This window comes from Anopheles bellator, chromosome 2 (genome assembly GCF_943735745.2).
Source record: "Anopheles bellator chromosome 2, idAnoBellAS_SP24_06.2, whole genome shotgun sequence".
Lineage (NCBI taxonomy): Eukaryota > Metazoa > Arthropoda > Insecta > Diptera > Culicidae > Anopheles > Anopheles bellator.
In genome coordinates, this window is record NC_071286.1 from 72,459,467 (window position 1) to 72,473,857 (window position 14,391).

At 49.3% G+C, this 14,391-nt stretch overlaps 3 protein-coding genes across 4 annotated transcripts; 1 reads left to right on the forward strand and 2 right to left on the reverse strand.

The window, feature by feature from the left end:
- Positions 1–1,927: 1,927 nt before the first annotated feature.
- On the reverse strand, positions 1,928–8,702 carry LOC131208348 (phospholipase A1 VesT1.02). Of its 2 annotated transcripts, XM_058201063.1 has the most exons (8): positions 8,399–8,702; positions 3,529–3,595; positions 3,206–3,455; positions 2,962–3,119; positions 2,676–2,893; positions 2,461–2,484; positions 2,173–2,338; positions 1,928–2,100 (listed from the first exon to the last, which is right to left on the reverse strand). In XM_058201063.1, the coding sequence occupies exons 1-8, from the start codon at positions 8,442–8,444 to the stop codon at positions 2,022–2,024; spliced, it is 1,008 nt and encodes a 335-aa protein (XP_058057046.1). In that variant the 5' UTR covers positions 8,445–8,702; the 3' UTR covers positions 1,928–2,021. The 2 variants fall into 2 exon arrangements, with proteins under 2 accessions (XP_058057046.1, XP_058057047.1); XM_058201064.1 differs by lacking the exon at positions 2,461–2,484.
- A 433-nt stretch (positions 8,703–9,135) lies between these two features.
- LOC131208336 (serine/threonine-protein phosphatase PP2A 65 kDa regulatory subunit) lies at positions 9,136–14,359 on the reverse strand. The gene is made up of 5 exons (XM_058201049.1): positions 14,010–14,359; positions 13,080–13,727; positions 10,481–11,246; positions 10,135–10,404; positions 9,136–10,052 (listed from the first exon to the last, which is right to left on the reverse strand). Exons 1-5 carry the CDS (start codon positions 14,100–14,102, stop codon positions 10,045–10,047), a joined length of 1,785 nt encoding a protein of 594 aa, XP_058057032.1. The 5' UTR covers positions 14,103–14,359; the 3' UTR covers positions 9,136–10,044.
- Positions 11,944–13,014, forward strand: LOC131208353 (uncharacterized). The gene is made up of 2 exons (XM_058201069.1): positions 11,944–12,460; positions 12,523–13,014. Exons 1-2 carry the CDS (start codon positions 12,055–12,057, stop codon positions 12,975–12,977), a joined length of 861 nt encoding a protein of 286 aa, XP_058057052.1. The 5' UTR covers positions 11,944–12,054; the 3' UTR covers positions 12,978–13,014.
- Positions 14,360–14,391: the final 32 nt, after the last annotated feature.

A 14,391-nucleotide genomic window follows, 5' to 3' on the forward strand; every position in this document is an offset into this window, starting at 1 on the left:
GAAAGAAGTTCAGGTCCAACACTCCGCCCTGGAAAATGGCACCGATCCCTTCGAACCGAGGGACAGGGCGCAAAGCATAGTATAAAACTTATTTTAATTAACACGAACAACTTCACATGTGGAGCACACCATTGGCCTGAGGCCGGCATTGATCGGAAGTGTTGGCGCCTAATGTGGGAAAACCCGGGACTGGGCGAGAGAATTATAATAACACTTTGGGGTGGAAAATTTTGGAACTCCGACAGAAGAACCTGCCACGGGCGCAATTTACCTGCCAGCAGCGATAGAATGGTAAGCACGCACAGCAATAATCTCATTATGGCTCACTTATTTTCACTGCTAATCACTTCTCTGCCCAGCTTCTCTTACACCCCTTTGGCAGTCACACAACCGAAACCGAAACACCGGGTCCACGGGCGCGCGATATGGGAAAATGACTGCCCGGTGGTTCACGTAATTCGGAAGTCCATCTTGGGCCCGCTTCGTCCCAACTAAAACACAGAACTGACGGGCGTGCGGATGGTGATCGTACAGAATCCGAAAGAACCGTTGCGAACCACTCTTTATAGCTTTGATCGGGCCCCACTTGTTAACGCGCCTTGTAACTAACGATATTTCAATTATTCTCCCATTTCACCGACGTTACACAACGCGCCCCGGGCCGGAAACGGTTACATTTAAAAATTAAATGAGCCGCGAAGGACACACACAACACTAGTTCAATCGCTGCCAGGCGAAGTGGAACGATTGGCGTAAATTGAGTTAAAAAAGTTATAAAAACTCGGTACACTACTCGCTCGGCACCAAGCTGGCGCTTCCCGATCCGAACCCGACGAGCGCTGCGGCAGGAATACATTTTCGCATTTTCCTCGATCAGCCGCGAACCGATCGCGAGCGAGCTGGCGAGTGAGCCGACGAGTGAGCTTCAAGCGAATCGCGCGCCACCCGAGTGCGGTCGCTTTTCTCACCGTTCCACGCTTCCGGACGCAGAAAGATTGCAGATGCACGCTGGATGCAGTGGATTGTTTGGCGTGGAAATCCGGGGGCCGGACCGGATGAGCGTTGGGAGAGAGACTGTTTGATGTACCGTTTCACTATCGGGGGGACGAGCTTCCTTGATCGCAATTATCACGCCACACTTCCGACACGGATTTCTGGCAGATCGCGGCATACGAACGGCATGTTTGTCCAACAACCAGCACCGAGTGTTGCAACACAAAGTGGTCCCCGACAGAAGCCTTCTTCCAAACCCGATCGAGTGCGAAACCGGTCACCGGGGTCACACCACCTGTGAAACCACGCTTTGTGTGTTGGAAATGGAGTCTGTTTTTATCCCGTTTCTGTCCGCGACGGGACGCGCGAGTGGCGAGAAAACCGGATCGTCCAGATTCTCCTGTGGGACGCGCCCGATGCACCGCCGTCCCTTGGGGTGGTAGGCGGTTTTTCTGGGGCAAGAAAAAGGAAAAGCTCCTACTATCCTCGTTCAGGGAGAAGCGTGCGTTCCGGGAATCGATTGCGTCTTGTCATTCGCTAGATGGTGTTATGCATTCGCTGGCGATTGTTGGTGATGGCCAATTTTGTAGGGCAGAACCACGGAGCGGTATTTGTGTCAACAATGATGTAATCTGTCGCAGCAGGAGATCGATCTCGGAAGCGCTCGGGAACCAGACGATCGATCGTGAAAAGCGGCAAAAGATTTGATCATTTGAACGCAACGTTTGCGATTGTGACATAAACGGGGCTGGTGCGCCTAGAGGTATGCAATTCGACTACTCATGATCGGGAGAGTTTCAAAACTTACCAGATCGTTTTAAAAACATATTATTTATGTAAAAATCCAATACAAATCCACTTTTTGGAGTAGTGCTTCGTTTTCTTTCCAATTCACTTCTACAATAAAAAGGACAAGGATGACAATTTTTGGTGGCAAAGGTACTATGAAATGGGTGCCGATACGTTTTACTAAATCCATTTTGTACACGGGTAACTTTCACACTTAATCTACAACAGCACCGCCATCGTTATTCGTACTTCGAGCCCGTCACACCTTTCGAGTACGGTGGAGCGCCGTTGGTCTGCAGATAATAATCGCCCTTGGCCCTGGACAGGGAAAAAACAAAAGGAATTACAATGGCTCGGGGCTCGGCAAAATACAGGTCGCGCAGTACTTACTCGTAGCTACAATCGATTCCCATGTGCACTATCGGGGCCGCACGGTCCACCTTGCCGTCCTTAAAGTCATCCCACGACTTACACCGAACCGAGTGGAACGAAGGGACGTTGCTTTCGGCCACGCTCTCCGCCCAAAACCACCAGGATCGTCGGTGACTGCAGAGATCTGAATCACAAACGAACGGTAAAACCGGACGGTTAGTATCAAACGAGCACAACATGTAAAACCAATATGCCAATTCTAGAAAAAAATAAAATTTTCTACTAATGTGTTAAGAAAAAGAGGACCTTCGGATGAGTTCTGCCGGAAGGCTGGATGTGGGTTGGAACCGGGGGGACCGTGCAGGATGGGTCATTCAAGCGGAGGTACATAACACAACAAAATACGAAACAAAAAAAGGACAAAACAAAAAACAAATCAAGCAGCGTTCACAAATGCACAAAACTAGTCCTTGGCATGAACCTGGCGCTTCTGTTCTGGAAGGCTGGTCCACCCGACATACCGTTGTCCGTTAGCAGTTTGTAGTTCCGCTTGGGGCACCCCGGTTGCAGTGTTTTGCCATTGTTGGGCCAAAAGTCGGCCGTCCCCGTGCTGACCGGGGCACCGTAGAGCCAGGCGTCGGTGTGAATGACATCGACAAAGTTGGCGTCCTTGGAGCTGAGGGCCGTGGCCAGTATGCCCGGGTAGAACGGTGGGAACGCGGGATCCAGTGCCGAAATTCTACGAGGAGGGGATCACGATTAGTGAACAGAAAGTTTCCCGTGCGACGGGCGCCACCGGATTACTACCTGTCCAGCTTGAGCTTCTTATCGGATTGCGTTATCACAGTGCGCCCAATGTATCCGGCCAGCTGACCGCCGAGTGAGTGACCGACGAGGTGCAGCTTGTTTACATCCAGTCCAGCGGCGGCCATCCTCAGCACTACCGCTCCGAGATAGCTTCCTAGCTGTGCGTTGTAATGGGCAAGTATTGGATTAATACACTTGCGGGGGGGATTATCGGGTATCGGCATCGAACGGTGTCGCCACTAACCTTCTTGCAGTTGGGGACCGCCTCGAGCAAATAGTTGCCATCTGCGAGCGAGGCCCAGTCGAGAATAATGATGTTTTGGTCGCCCCGCTTCAGGTACGCATCGGCAATCACGTGGACACTTTCCACCTCCGGCGATTCGATGTAGCCGTGGAAGTACATGACCGTTTTCTTGCCCTTATCGAACCGGCTGTGCTGCACGATGTCTTCCGCCTTGTCCAGGCCGAACGTTTCGTGATCCTCGAATTTTGGCCTGCATCGAGAGATGAGTTGAAAAGTTAGAGTACGTTTTGCGAACCAGCCAGAAATAGTGGTCAGTGGCTCACCCGAAGAAGAACATGAATTTGGCCGTATCCAGATGTGCCCGGACGGGCTTCATTCCGACCCATACTCCTATCAGAATGGGAAAAGAAATCAGCAAAATGGCGTTAATAAACGTACTGCGCGACGAATTGATTGAACTTGATTGGTGGTCCCTGACATATCGACGTGTGCTCCCGAAGTTGATCAAACGAGAGTCAAGAAAACAAGATCTTTGAGAACACTGTTATCTTGCTTCTGAGAAAAGGACTGGAAGCTGAACAACCTCGGCTGGTTGGTCACAGCACAGCAGTGCTTTTGTCGTCAACAACCAATCATCATCCGAACTAATCACTATAATCGAACTAATCTCCGTATGGAGATTGATCAATGTTGCGGAGCGACGGCTTGATTGTGGCTTGCGATCGATTAGCATGAAGTTAATCGCTGGTCGAGCTACTAGAAATGGTCACGATATAGGGTGTGAAGCTGACCGCGATACGCGGAAGAGTCGTAATGCGATGACGGCGATTGAAGCGTAGCACCGAGTCCATGACTGACTTTTATCAGTCTCCAGGGCCGCTGTTCCGCTTATCGGCCGGTTGTTGATGTGATAACATAATATACACGCTGAGAAGACACCAGCAGGCTTCGTGACCCTACGGTCATCTAATCACTCCGCTCGGATGAGTCTCTCTAAAAGATGTTTGTATTTTTTGTTTCGGTCATAATTATGGTTCCGGTGTCCATAGCCTTCGGAAGCGTGGGAATGGCTCAAACAAGCTATTCTGTGGCGTCCACCGTTTTTGACCAACACGTCACTTCGCCAAGTTCAAGTTTATGCTAAAATGTTACTGTAAACGCGGTCGCTCGGAACCGGTTTCGGACGGCATGGCTAATCTTTGCGGAACCAATTCATGTCGGACCACGACACGATGTGTCTCGATGCCAAAGTGTGGATGGAAGTTTTCGTCATTCCATTAACCTGAACCGGTGTGCCGTCCGCGAAAGAGAAAGTAAGAAAAACTGGTCACAACTAGGAAAGTTCGTTAAGACACCGGAAGATGACCGGGAAGCACCGGCGGACGAGACAAAATTTCCGCTCGACGAGTTAGGATTGTTTTATGGTCACTTTGTTATTTATACGATACGCAACGGAGCAACGGAGCAACTGAAACACTGTGGCAAGAGAAATCACGACTTACTTGGATTTTTTAAACTTTTCATGGTCTAGCTGATCCCAGGGGGTTTGAAGCTGCGCGTGTTAAGAAAGGAATAAAATCACCAAAGGCGAGAGTTTCACTTCACTAAAATGTTCAAACTACGAAACGAACCAGCAGCTGCGTAAGTAAACTGCACATTTTAAGGTCTTATCGTCGATTGTTTGCACAGCCGAATGCTGTACCAGTGCGCGAGCTGTACAAATAACAACCGACCACCGCTCTGTGAACAGATTGGCGAGAATATGTAAGCCACAACCGTGGCGTGCGCGGAAGTACACTTTAGCGTCGCGATATTTTTAGCTCCGATATGCAACGGGTTCTCCCGGCCTCGTGGCCTCGAACCCTTCAATCAGAACGCACACACTCACATACACAGACCCCTAGGGACCGGCCCTTTTGCGCCCTTTTGCGCCCTTTATGCTTCAATTTCAGTAATCACCCGGCCTTCAATCGTGGGGGCAACGGCAACGGTCCAGCTCCAGTTCACTGCACACTCCACGCTTGCGTAATCCGATCCGACGGCGAATTGTAGCAAGTGGCGCAAAGCAAGAAAGAACCGTGGATCTGTTTTCGCGGCACTCTGCCCACCCGTTCACTTCAAACGCTACCCGACGACTGTGGCCGAGCAATCCGAGCTCCCGCGTCGGGGCCGCGGAAAGAGTTGGCGCTTGGTGGAGAAAAACTGGAAACCCTTGAGGCGTTCTCCGTTTTTTCTCACAGACGCAGCACACGGCACAGGTAGCTTTGATGTTGCTTTCAGATACATTTAGTAGACGGCGATGATGTTGAGCATGAAGACCTCGCGTGCCACTACTTGCTACTATTTTTTCGGAACGCCGTTAAAATAGGAATATTGTAGTGAGTGAGTAAGTGAAGATTAAATTAAGATCCGGCTAACCTTCGCCGTTGGAATGGCGGCTCCGTTGTGACGAATGGTAACCCCACGGGGGATCGATGTTGGGTGTTGCTACAAATGCAATAAACTGCAGCAACCTGTGCTTGCTCTTTTTCGCAGCATGAAGCAGGAAGGCGATACTCGATGGTAGTTAACCGACTCGATGTGACTAAACGGTCACACTTGATGGCTCCACGGCAGATCAACCTGTGGCTGAGCAAATGAGCTTGCTGGCTGTTCGTCGTTCGAAGCTGAAAGACGAGTCATGCAATTGGTTTCGATTTATGACCACGGCAAGACCATCGTTCATCAGATTGTGGGCAGGTGGCAATCAGGAAAAGCTCGCCTGCCATCATCGTGCAGAGAGAGAGATAGAGAAACGCCACCACCACTTTGCATGCATGGTGACCTTGCCGTACCTCTTGCTTTGGAGCGGTAAGCTTATTTCAAAATTGTACATGGATTGCGAATTTATGGCCAGCCGACTTTATACCGTTACACTACGGTGACATTTTCCCGCCCGAGCACTACCGACTTTTGAGTGAACCAACAGGAAGTACAGAGGAGAAATAGAATTTTTAATTCTCAGACTGTGCGCAACGGAGTCGAGATTGAATGAATTAAACATTCAAACGAGGAAATGGGCCCGTTTGCTGAGAAATGGAAATCCACTCTTTTAATTAACGACTTTGCACTTCCTAATGCGGCGTGAGCAACACAAGACAAGTTGAGACACCACCAATGAGTCTAGTCTCCTAATGAGTCCTTCCGATGCCGACCACCTGTTGCCATTAGTCTTCGTTGACGAGCCGACAAAACCAAACCAAAGAATAGCTGCCGTCGCGTCGCGTTAGATGACATTCCTAGGCTCTTTCCGATCCTTTTCGATTTGAACCCCAGGCCATTAGTACAGCAGTTCAACCGGTGGCCTCCAGTACTTGCGGCTCGACCGAGGGGTCGCGAAAACTGTGAGGCGGGAAAACCACTTTCGAAGTTTTTGCCAGCCGAACACGCCTCGCCGAAGGATGGCTTATTTTCCACGCCAAACAGAAGCTTCCACGGTGCCCGGCTACCACGGTCAAACGGGTTGGCCAACTCCAAGTGTAAAGGCGCAGCCTTAAAACCGGTCGGTGCAGAGCGAAGACAATTTGGTCAACGTTGAGCGGTACATTCCGTTTGCTGAAGGAGCCGATCGCGATTGCTCATAAGTATCGTGGCGCGGATTGATGAATTATTTCTTTTCGTTTATGAGCCACAACTTCATTCGCCGTCGGTTTTGGCGTGGCCGGCTGTGGGTTTTGAGCGCTCCGATCGGTGCATGTCTCGGTGCACTCGGAGGGGTTAGCAAGAACCAGTTGCCTGTTCCATCGGAAAAAGGGGTGGTCGCTTCTAACGAGTGCTCATTTTGTAACACTCAAAAACACAAGGACGCAGGTTTGTGGTATTTGGCCACCACGAGCAACACGAACGGGTGCTTGAATATAGGCAAAAGTTTAATAAGGCGGTGTCGGCTGGTTAAAGTTCAAATAGGTAAGGAATTGCGCAACGATTAAGAACTACGAAGGGCATTCCAATTCATTCCGGTTATTTGCACTTTGGCGCACGGCGCTTCAGTGGATTTGAATGAAAAAAAAAACAACTGTTGATCGACCGTCGCAGACAGTAAATCAATAACATCGGATAAATCAATTAAAGCACTGTAAACTCGACGATTTCGACGAGTCACTCGCCGCCGTGATGAGTCAATAAATAAAATTTGAAATTTTAAATAATTGTGTGAACTAATGCCAATCCTTTGCCCAAATCGTCAACAATGTTTCGGTTCGGTCAACAACGGCAGTGTTTGCTGACGCATGTTAAACAGGGACGCGCACACAATCACACCCCGGCCACGCGGCTCAACGAACGACGCAAGACGAGTTTGTTTCTCACATTCACGGTCAATATTGGCCCGCGTCTCAAAATGCTGTCCATCGTGATGCTTCGATCACGAATCCATCTTAATCACCGACGAGGGTAACAGCGAAAGCAAACTGCATCGTCATCGGCAAGCGGCTAAGCTTTTGCCGCTGTGCCACGTGAGCATCTTCTTGCGAATTCTAAAGGCAACAAACTCTCGCACACACGCGATCTTCAACACTTCTCAATGACAAAATGTAGCGAATAACTATGCAAATTTGGTGATCGCGGCCCACCCACCAAAAGGAAACAAACGAGGTAACGTACACCAGAACGTGCGATCAGTTTGAAGTTCCACGAACGACTAACACGCCGATCGCCACGATCGATCGCTACACCGCAGAACCGGCTTTTTGGGAAACCGGCACGTGAGGCGAATTTAAGCGGTTTTTCGAAACTGTTTGTTGAATTTTACATACAACTGGGAAAAATAATGATAAAAGAATTTGTAAGTCTAATGTTTTTGGTAAACCATTCTCGTTTTTACCGTTTTGTTTCAATAATCCGTCTAAATGTGATAATCTTAATCGAATGTTTTTAAAATGCGTACATCATTACCGCCACAGCGTAAGATAACAGCAGTAAACGCCCGAATTATCTACTGCCCATCATTACCGAATGGGTCTCATTGCCCATTTTAAACGAACGATTCATTACAGTACATTAAATTAGGATAATGGCTCGTGCTCACGAACGAGCGGAACATACACCGTTGATTCTTTGTCACCCACTGAGTAATTTAACTTTACCAATAAACCGTAATGTAAAACACGCTTTCGTAAACAGAATTCAACTAGAAAGAGCTAAAAATGCACTCACCGACAGCTATCACCAGTCCGGAAAATACCACCAACAATTTGTTCATGCTGATCCTGTTCCTGTCTCTCGATCCACGATCACTTCGCGCACACCTGCCGGTCTCTTTGGTTGGAATTCGACTAACATGAGGAATTGGTACCAAAAACGCGAGCACTGTTTTACTATCCGCCTAACAGTCACAGGGGCCAGGGGTGAGCTCCACGAACCATTTGTTATCAGTTTGCCGCTTTGCTGGACAAATACTTAGACACGGTATAAACAATCGCGGAGAATGTGAACACCGTGTGTCCATGAAAGCGGTCTATTGCGATACACTGAACGTAGTGTGTAATTCGCGCTGCTGTCGCTCGGTAGCGATCATTCGGCACGATCGAACTTTGATCCCACGATGCGGGCGGAGAAACGATCGTTGCAGGGAAAAACAGATGAAATGATTTAAAATTAGACGCACAGCCTGACTCTACCACCAAGAAATGTTCACAAACACGACAAATCAGCTGACTTTGCGTTTAGTATGCTGTTATGATATCGAAGATAGTGGTGGACGTTGTGGTTGAATGTTTGATGACGCCGGCTAGCCGATGACCGGTGAGCCGCTTAGGCGTTAACGCGCACGATTTTTCGGATTAACGCTTGGTTAAGCCTAACTCCTTGTCGCAAAGGCATGAGTCAAGATAACAGACAGCCAGAAAAGATTTAACTTGTATCGTTTATTTCTATTATTTCTTTATTTCCTTCTTTTCTCCCTCTACACGACGGCGTGAGTTTGTGTTCGCAGGTGTTGATGATTTCCTGTGTTTGTGTTATCCTTACACGATAAGTTACATTTCCGTTTCTGCGCCAGAACTCATCTCCAGAAATACATTTTATTTATATTTATGTTTAGGTATAGATTAAACTTAGGCGGTACTAAGAAGAAAGTTTTGTAGAAGTTAGCAGACTTCCGCCGAACGAACAACCCAAAAGAGCGAAGAGCGATGCGGCCATTCCTTTATTTTCGTAACGTGTTATGTGATCTCTGCTCCTTTTATGCGCGTTCGTTTAGTGTATTTCATTCCTCTCGTCTGTGTAAAACAGGCTTGACTTTGCAAATGCGAAGGTTAACAAACGCTTCCATGAAGGATTTACATTGTTCTCATCATTTACTCATACGGTACACAATCCCAAATAATGTAAAGGGGATAAAAAGGGGGGTTCCAATGTTGTATCGAACCTAAAATGTCCGTAGAACAAGATTTAATCGGTCACAAGATATGATTTCCTCGTCTCCCGTGTGAACTCTTATTATATGATTTATGATTTTTTGCCACTGCAAACTCAAACTTCAAACTTCTACGAATTAAAGACACAACTGAGAAGCAGCAGGTTTCGTCACCAGGTTTCTTCGAGATGGGTGAACGCTTCTCTAAGTAGGCGATTTTCTTAAACGGAAAATCAAACAATACGCGCAATGCCTCATGCTGGATCAACCGAAAACCGAATAAACTAATGGGGGATTGAGCGTGTTTGATGTTGTTGGAGCTCTGCGTGCTGCCGTTATAAAGCCCCCTTCTCTTGCCATGTCCTTCAATTCTTCCCTGTTGAACAGAGATACCTCTCGGGAGCGCTGCGCTGTTGGTACTAGTGATCACCCGTGAACCATGAACTTAGGCTGCTGCGATGACCAATGGAAAGAAAGAAACAAAACGTTCAGCGAACACTGCCTGCTGGAGCCTCCTGTGATCAAACACACTTACCAGCAATGCCAACCATCGCTTCCGATGCAAAGTACTTTACGTCAACGTCCGTGTCGGTGTTAAGCTTTTCCAGGATCGGCTTTACGTGCTCGTCGATGGCAGCCTGGTCGAGGAATGGGGACAGTTTCTGTAGCGTTTTCGCCACATTGAACCGCACGTTCGCCACCGGATCGATCGATAATACTTTGATGGTCGGCAGGAAAAGCCGTTCGATAATATCGGCATCGCACACATCGGCCAGCGCATTAATGCAAAACAGACAAGTCATTCCTGAGAGGAGGCAAAACATCATATCCAAGGTTAATTATCTCCCATCTGATTGTCCCAAATTTTGCGCTTTACTTACGGTGCAAATAGTTGCTGTTTTTGTACATGACCAAAATCTGATTGATGATATTCGTCTCGGCCCACTGCGTCCCAAACGTTTGCACGATCTTCTTCATGTTCAGTGTGGCGGCCTCGCGAATGGCGTACACGTGATCGTTCAACCAGTTGAAGCACAGATCGCGCAGCTTCTGATTGAAGAACTCCTGACCCAGCTGGCCGGCCAACAGTGGCATGTACTCGATAATGGCCAACCGGACGCGCCACTTGCTGTCCTCGGCTAGTTCGACGATGGCCGGCAGAAGCGATTGCGACAGTTGCTGAATACCGATCACATCGTTGATGCACTCGAGCGTCGAGATGATGTTGAGGCGCACCTCGGGCCACTCGTCCTTCAGCTGCACCAGGAACAGTGGCAGCAGATGCTCGATCGTGTTGTTCCGGCCAACGATCGGACTCAGGCCCATGATGACGGAGGCCAGAGCCGACTTGACGTGCTGGTTCGAGTCGGCCACTAGCTCCTTCACGCACGGCAGGATTGACGACATGATGATCTGCTCTTGGGCGGCCTTGTCGAGATTCAGGCAAAATTCCGTCACCTTGGTGGCGGCCGAGGCGCGGACTTCGGCCTCACTGTCCTTCAGCAGAAACTGGAAGGCCGACACGAGGTCAACTTTGGTGATCTCCGGGCCGACCGCCTTCTGCAAATCGGTCAGCTTCTCGGCCACCATGTACCGTACGCGCCACGAGTTGTCGTTCACACACTGTCGCAGTGTTGGCATCACGTTCTATAAAGAAGGACAATAAAAGCAAATGAGTATTTACAATCTTTCCATATCTTGGGATCGGAGACTCGATAACACAAAAAGCTGGGATTTTCATGGGACTCCTGCGCTGACTAAGGTGGGTTTTTCGATAAAAAAAAAGCTGCGTTGGACAATGGAGTAGAATTTTCTCACCAATTGTAACACAATGGAGTAAAGTGAAGCGTGAATGTAATATATGACGCAAGTTATTGCTGATTAAAACAACACATCGATATTAGTTCTTTAAAACTATAAAGCGGTGACCTGTGTGGTGCATTTAGACCTTGAAACATTTGCTCCGGAGAACACTAATTGGCAGCCATTCTTTTTACATCCTCTTTTGAAACAGCCTTCGGCCCGAAGAACCGAAAAATGGTGCATAATATTAAAAATGCAACATTCATAACTCCGATGTTACGTGGGATCCACACACAAAGCGAAGCGAATCACCAGCAATCACCACACGCAATTCGGTGGGAAAACGATTCAGGATTTCCCTAAACAAAGCAAGAACTCGTTCATCGCGCTCTCTCTCTCTATCTCCCACATCTCATTCATGCCACTCAGCTCAGTGCGTAAAAGTGAATGTGATCGCGCTGTTTCCCCGATCGCATTCATTCAGTTCATCCTGCGGGTTCTCCGGTGCGATCTGTTTGTTGAGACGATAACCTCCGAGCGTGCGCACCACTGGCCCAGGTTAAAAGGAGATAACGAGGGAACAAAACGAGCCACACAGAAAGGATCATTTAGTCGTTATTAAGTCTTCGAAGTCTTCGATCGATCCGCAAGAATGAAACGTTCAAGGGCAGCAGCAACAGCAACGGTGCTTCTTTACTTCGCGATCGTCGCCGGTGTTGCTGAGGCAGGCTTCTTGGATTGGTTCCGTAGCGACAAAAACAAGGGTCACGATGTTTGCCGCGTCGATTTCGAGGTGCTCGATCCGGCAGGGTTGCGTTTGTGGACCGCCCAGAAGCCCGACATGAAGTCGTTCGGCGTGGAACTGTTCATCAATCCGGTTCGCGGGAAGAAGCCCGTAAGTAGCTTCACTCAGACGACAGCCGAGGTTAAGCACGGCAAGTTCTTCCTGCAAACCGATGATGTCATCATTAAGAGTGGCGACATACTGGAATATGTGATCGTTACCTTCAACGGTGATACTACGCAACGCCACAAACCAAGGAAGCTGATCGTGGAGGGTAAGACACCTCAAATCTATTCTCATGAACCACTGTGCGGTGACCTGAATGCCCCTTTTCAGATTATATGATCAAACCCAAGGGACGGTGTTCGTGTCCACCCAGTGTTACACCACCAAAACCGGTGGACACAGTCCGTCAAGTGATGAATGACCCTTCGACAGAGGTCGCTTTGCTCGAACGGGTTCTCGAGCGCGTGTCGAAGAAGTGTGCCGCAGGGATCATGTCCAACTATCTGTTCTTGCAGATCGATCGAGTCAACGGATCGACTACCGATCTTAAGCAATACGTCGTGGATTACCTCAACGCGAAGGAAGCACTGAAGCCATTTGCGGACTCGGTATTGTCCGCGGAAGACGCGTCTGATGGGATAGTGTTCAAGGTGAAGGGCATCATTCAGAAGCTTAAGATACTGGAACACGCGCGCCAGGATGGCGACATCATTGACTACGACAAGCTAACCGCGGTCGAAGACTTCGATATTCGCGCCTCGTTCGGAGATAACCCGTCAAAGTAACGGCGCAGGGGGGAAAAGAATAAACATTCTGGCAACAAGAAGCATTACAATCCCTTGTGTGATCGATCGGGTTTTAAATCGAAAGAAATGTTTTGCACTTACCACTTCTACTTCATCCTGGGGCAACAATTGCGCAATGCTGACGCACGCCTCAACCGCCAGCAGACGTACCGAATCCTGCTCGTCCTGGGCCATCGTTACGAACATGGGGATCAGGTCGGATTTGAGGTACTCAACCTCGACGACCTTGGCAAACTCGCCCAGCTTGCCGGCAGCCGCCCTTCGCACCATGGGGGTCTCGTCCTGGCACAGCGTGCGGAAGTTGTTGCGAAGTTCCGCTTTGACGGCGGCCGAAACACGTGGATAGCAGACGGAGAACAGGCCGCAAGCGGACGTACGAGAGGTGAACCAATCGCCGGTTACTAAGCGCTGGAGCGTCGGTACTAGGTGTACTTCCAGATCCTGGGCACTGTGCTGGCCGGCAACGGTGCGCAGCGATTCGACGGCTTTCTCGCGCACGACCGTCTCCTCGACCGTGGCCAACGATTCGAGTGGCGGAATGAGATACATCGCAAACTCCGGGCCCCCGACCAGGGGAATGAAGTTGCCCAACTGTTCGGCCAACGCCAGCAGGACCTCATCCTCGTCGTAGATGGACTCCGTCAGGAAGGGGATCAGTTCGTTGCGGGTGCGCTCCTCACCCAGGGCTAGGGCAATGGTCGATAGCTTCTTAATCGAGTTCAGCCGCAGCTAAAAATAGGGACAAAAGTAAGAAGTGTGGCTTTGACGCACGGCGGCAGATCGATAAACACGGGGGTGACAAAAGATAACACACGCGACCAGCCTCTGCCACTCACGCTGCGTCACCGTTCAATAACATTCCCATGGACGCGACGGATCCTTGATCCGAAAGTGCTGCGAACGCTTCCCGGTGAACCGCCTGAGGGCTCTTTGGGCGGTTGCCAGCCGCCAGACGGAAGCGGATGTCGCCGCTGACACGGCCATCTTCACATACACGGTTTAAACACTCACCTGAATATCTTCATTCTTCAGCTCATCGATCAAAACGGCGATGGGATACAGTGAATCATCCGCAGCTTTATCACCGCTCGTGCTGGCAGCCATGTTTTACTCTCCTCTCCTTTGCTGGGTATTGGATATCGGCGATGACAGCAAGCCGTGAAAACCTGGTGAGACGATGATGCGAGGCTCCGTTGGTCGCTTACTTTACGCAATTTGCCGATTCTGCACTCTCTTTGGCGTTCACGTGCCTTTCACTGGTGCGACGTGGGTACCTTTTATCGTGCACAGTTTTCAATTAAATGCGTTTTGAGTCGTCTTTTCACGCACAGCCAGCCGAACAACCTTTCTAGCAATAGTTCGATTCAAGTGCGAAAATGTCACTTTTAACACG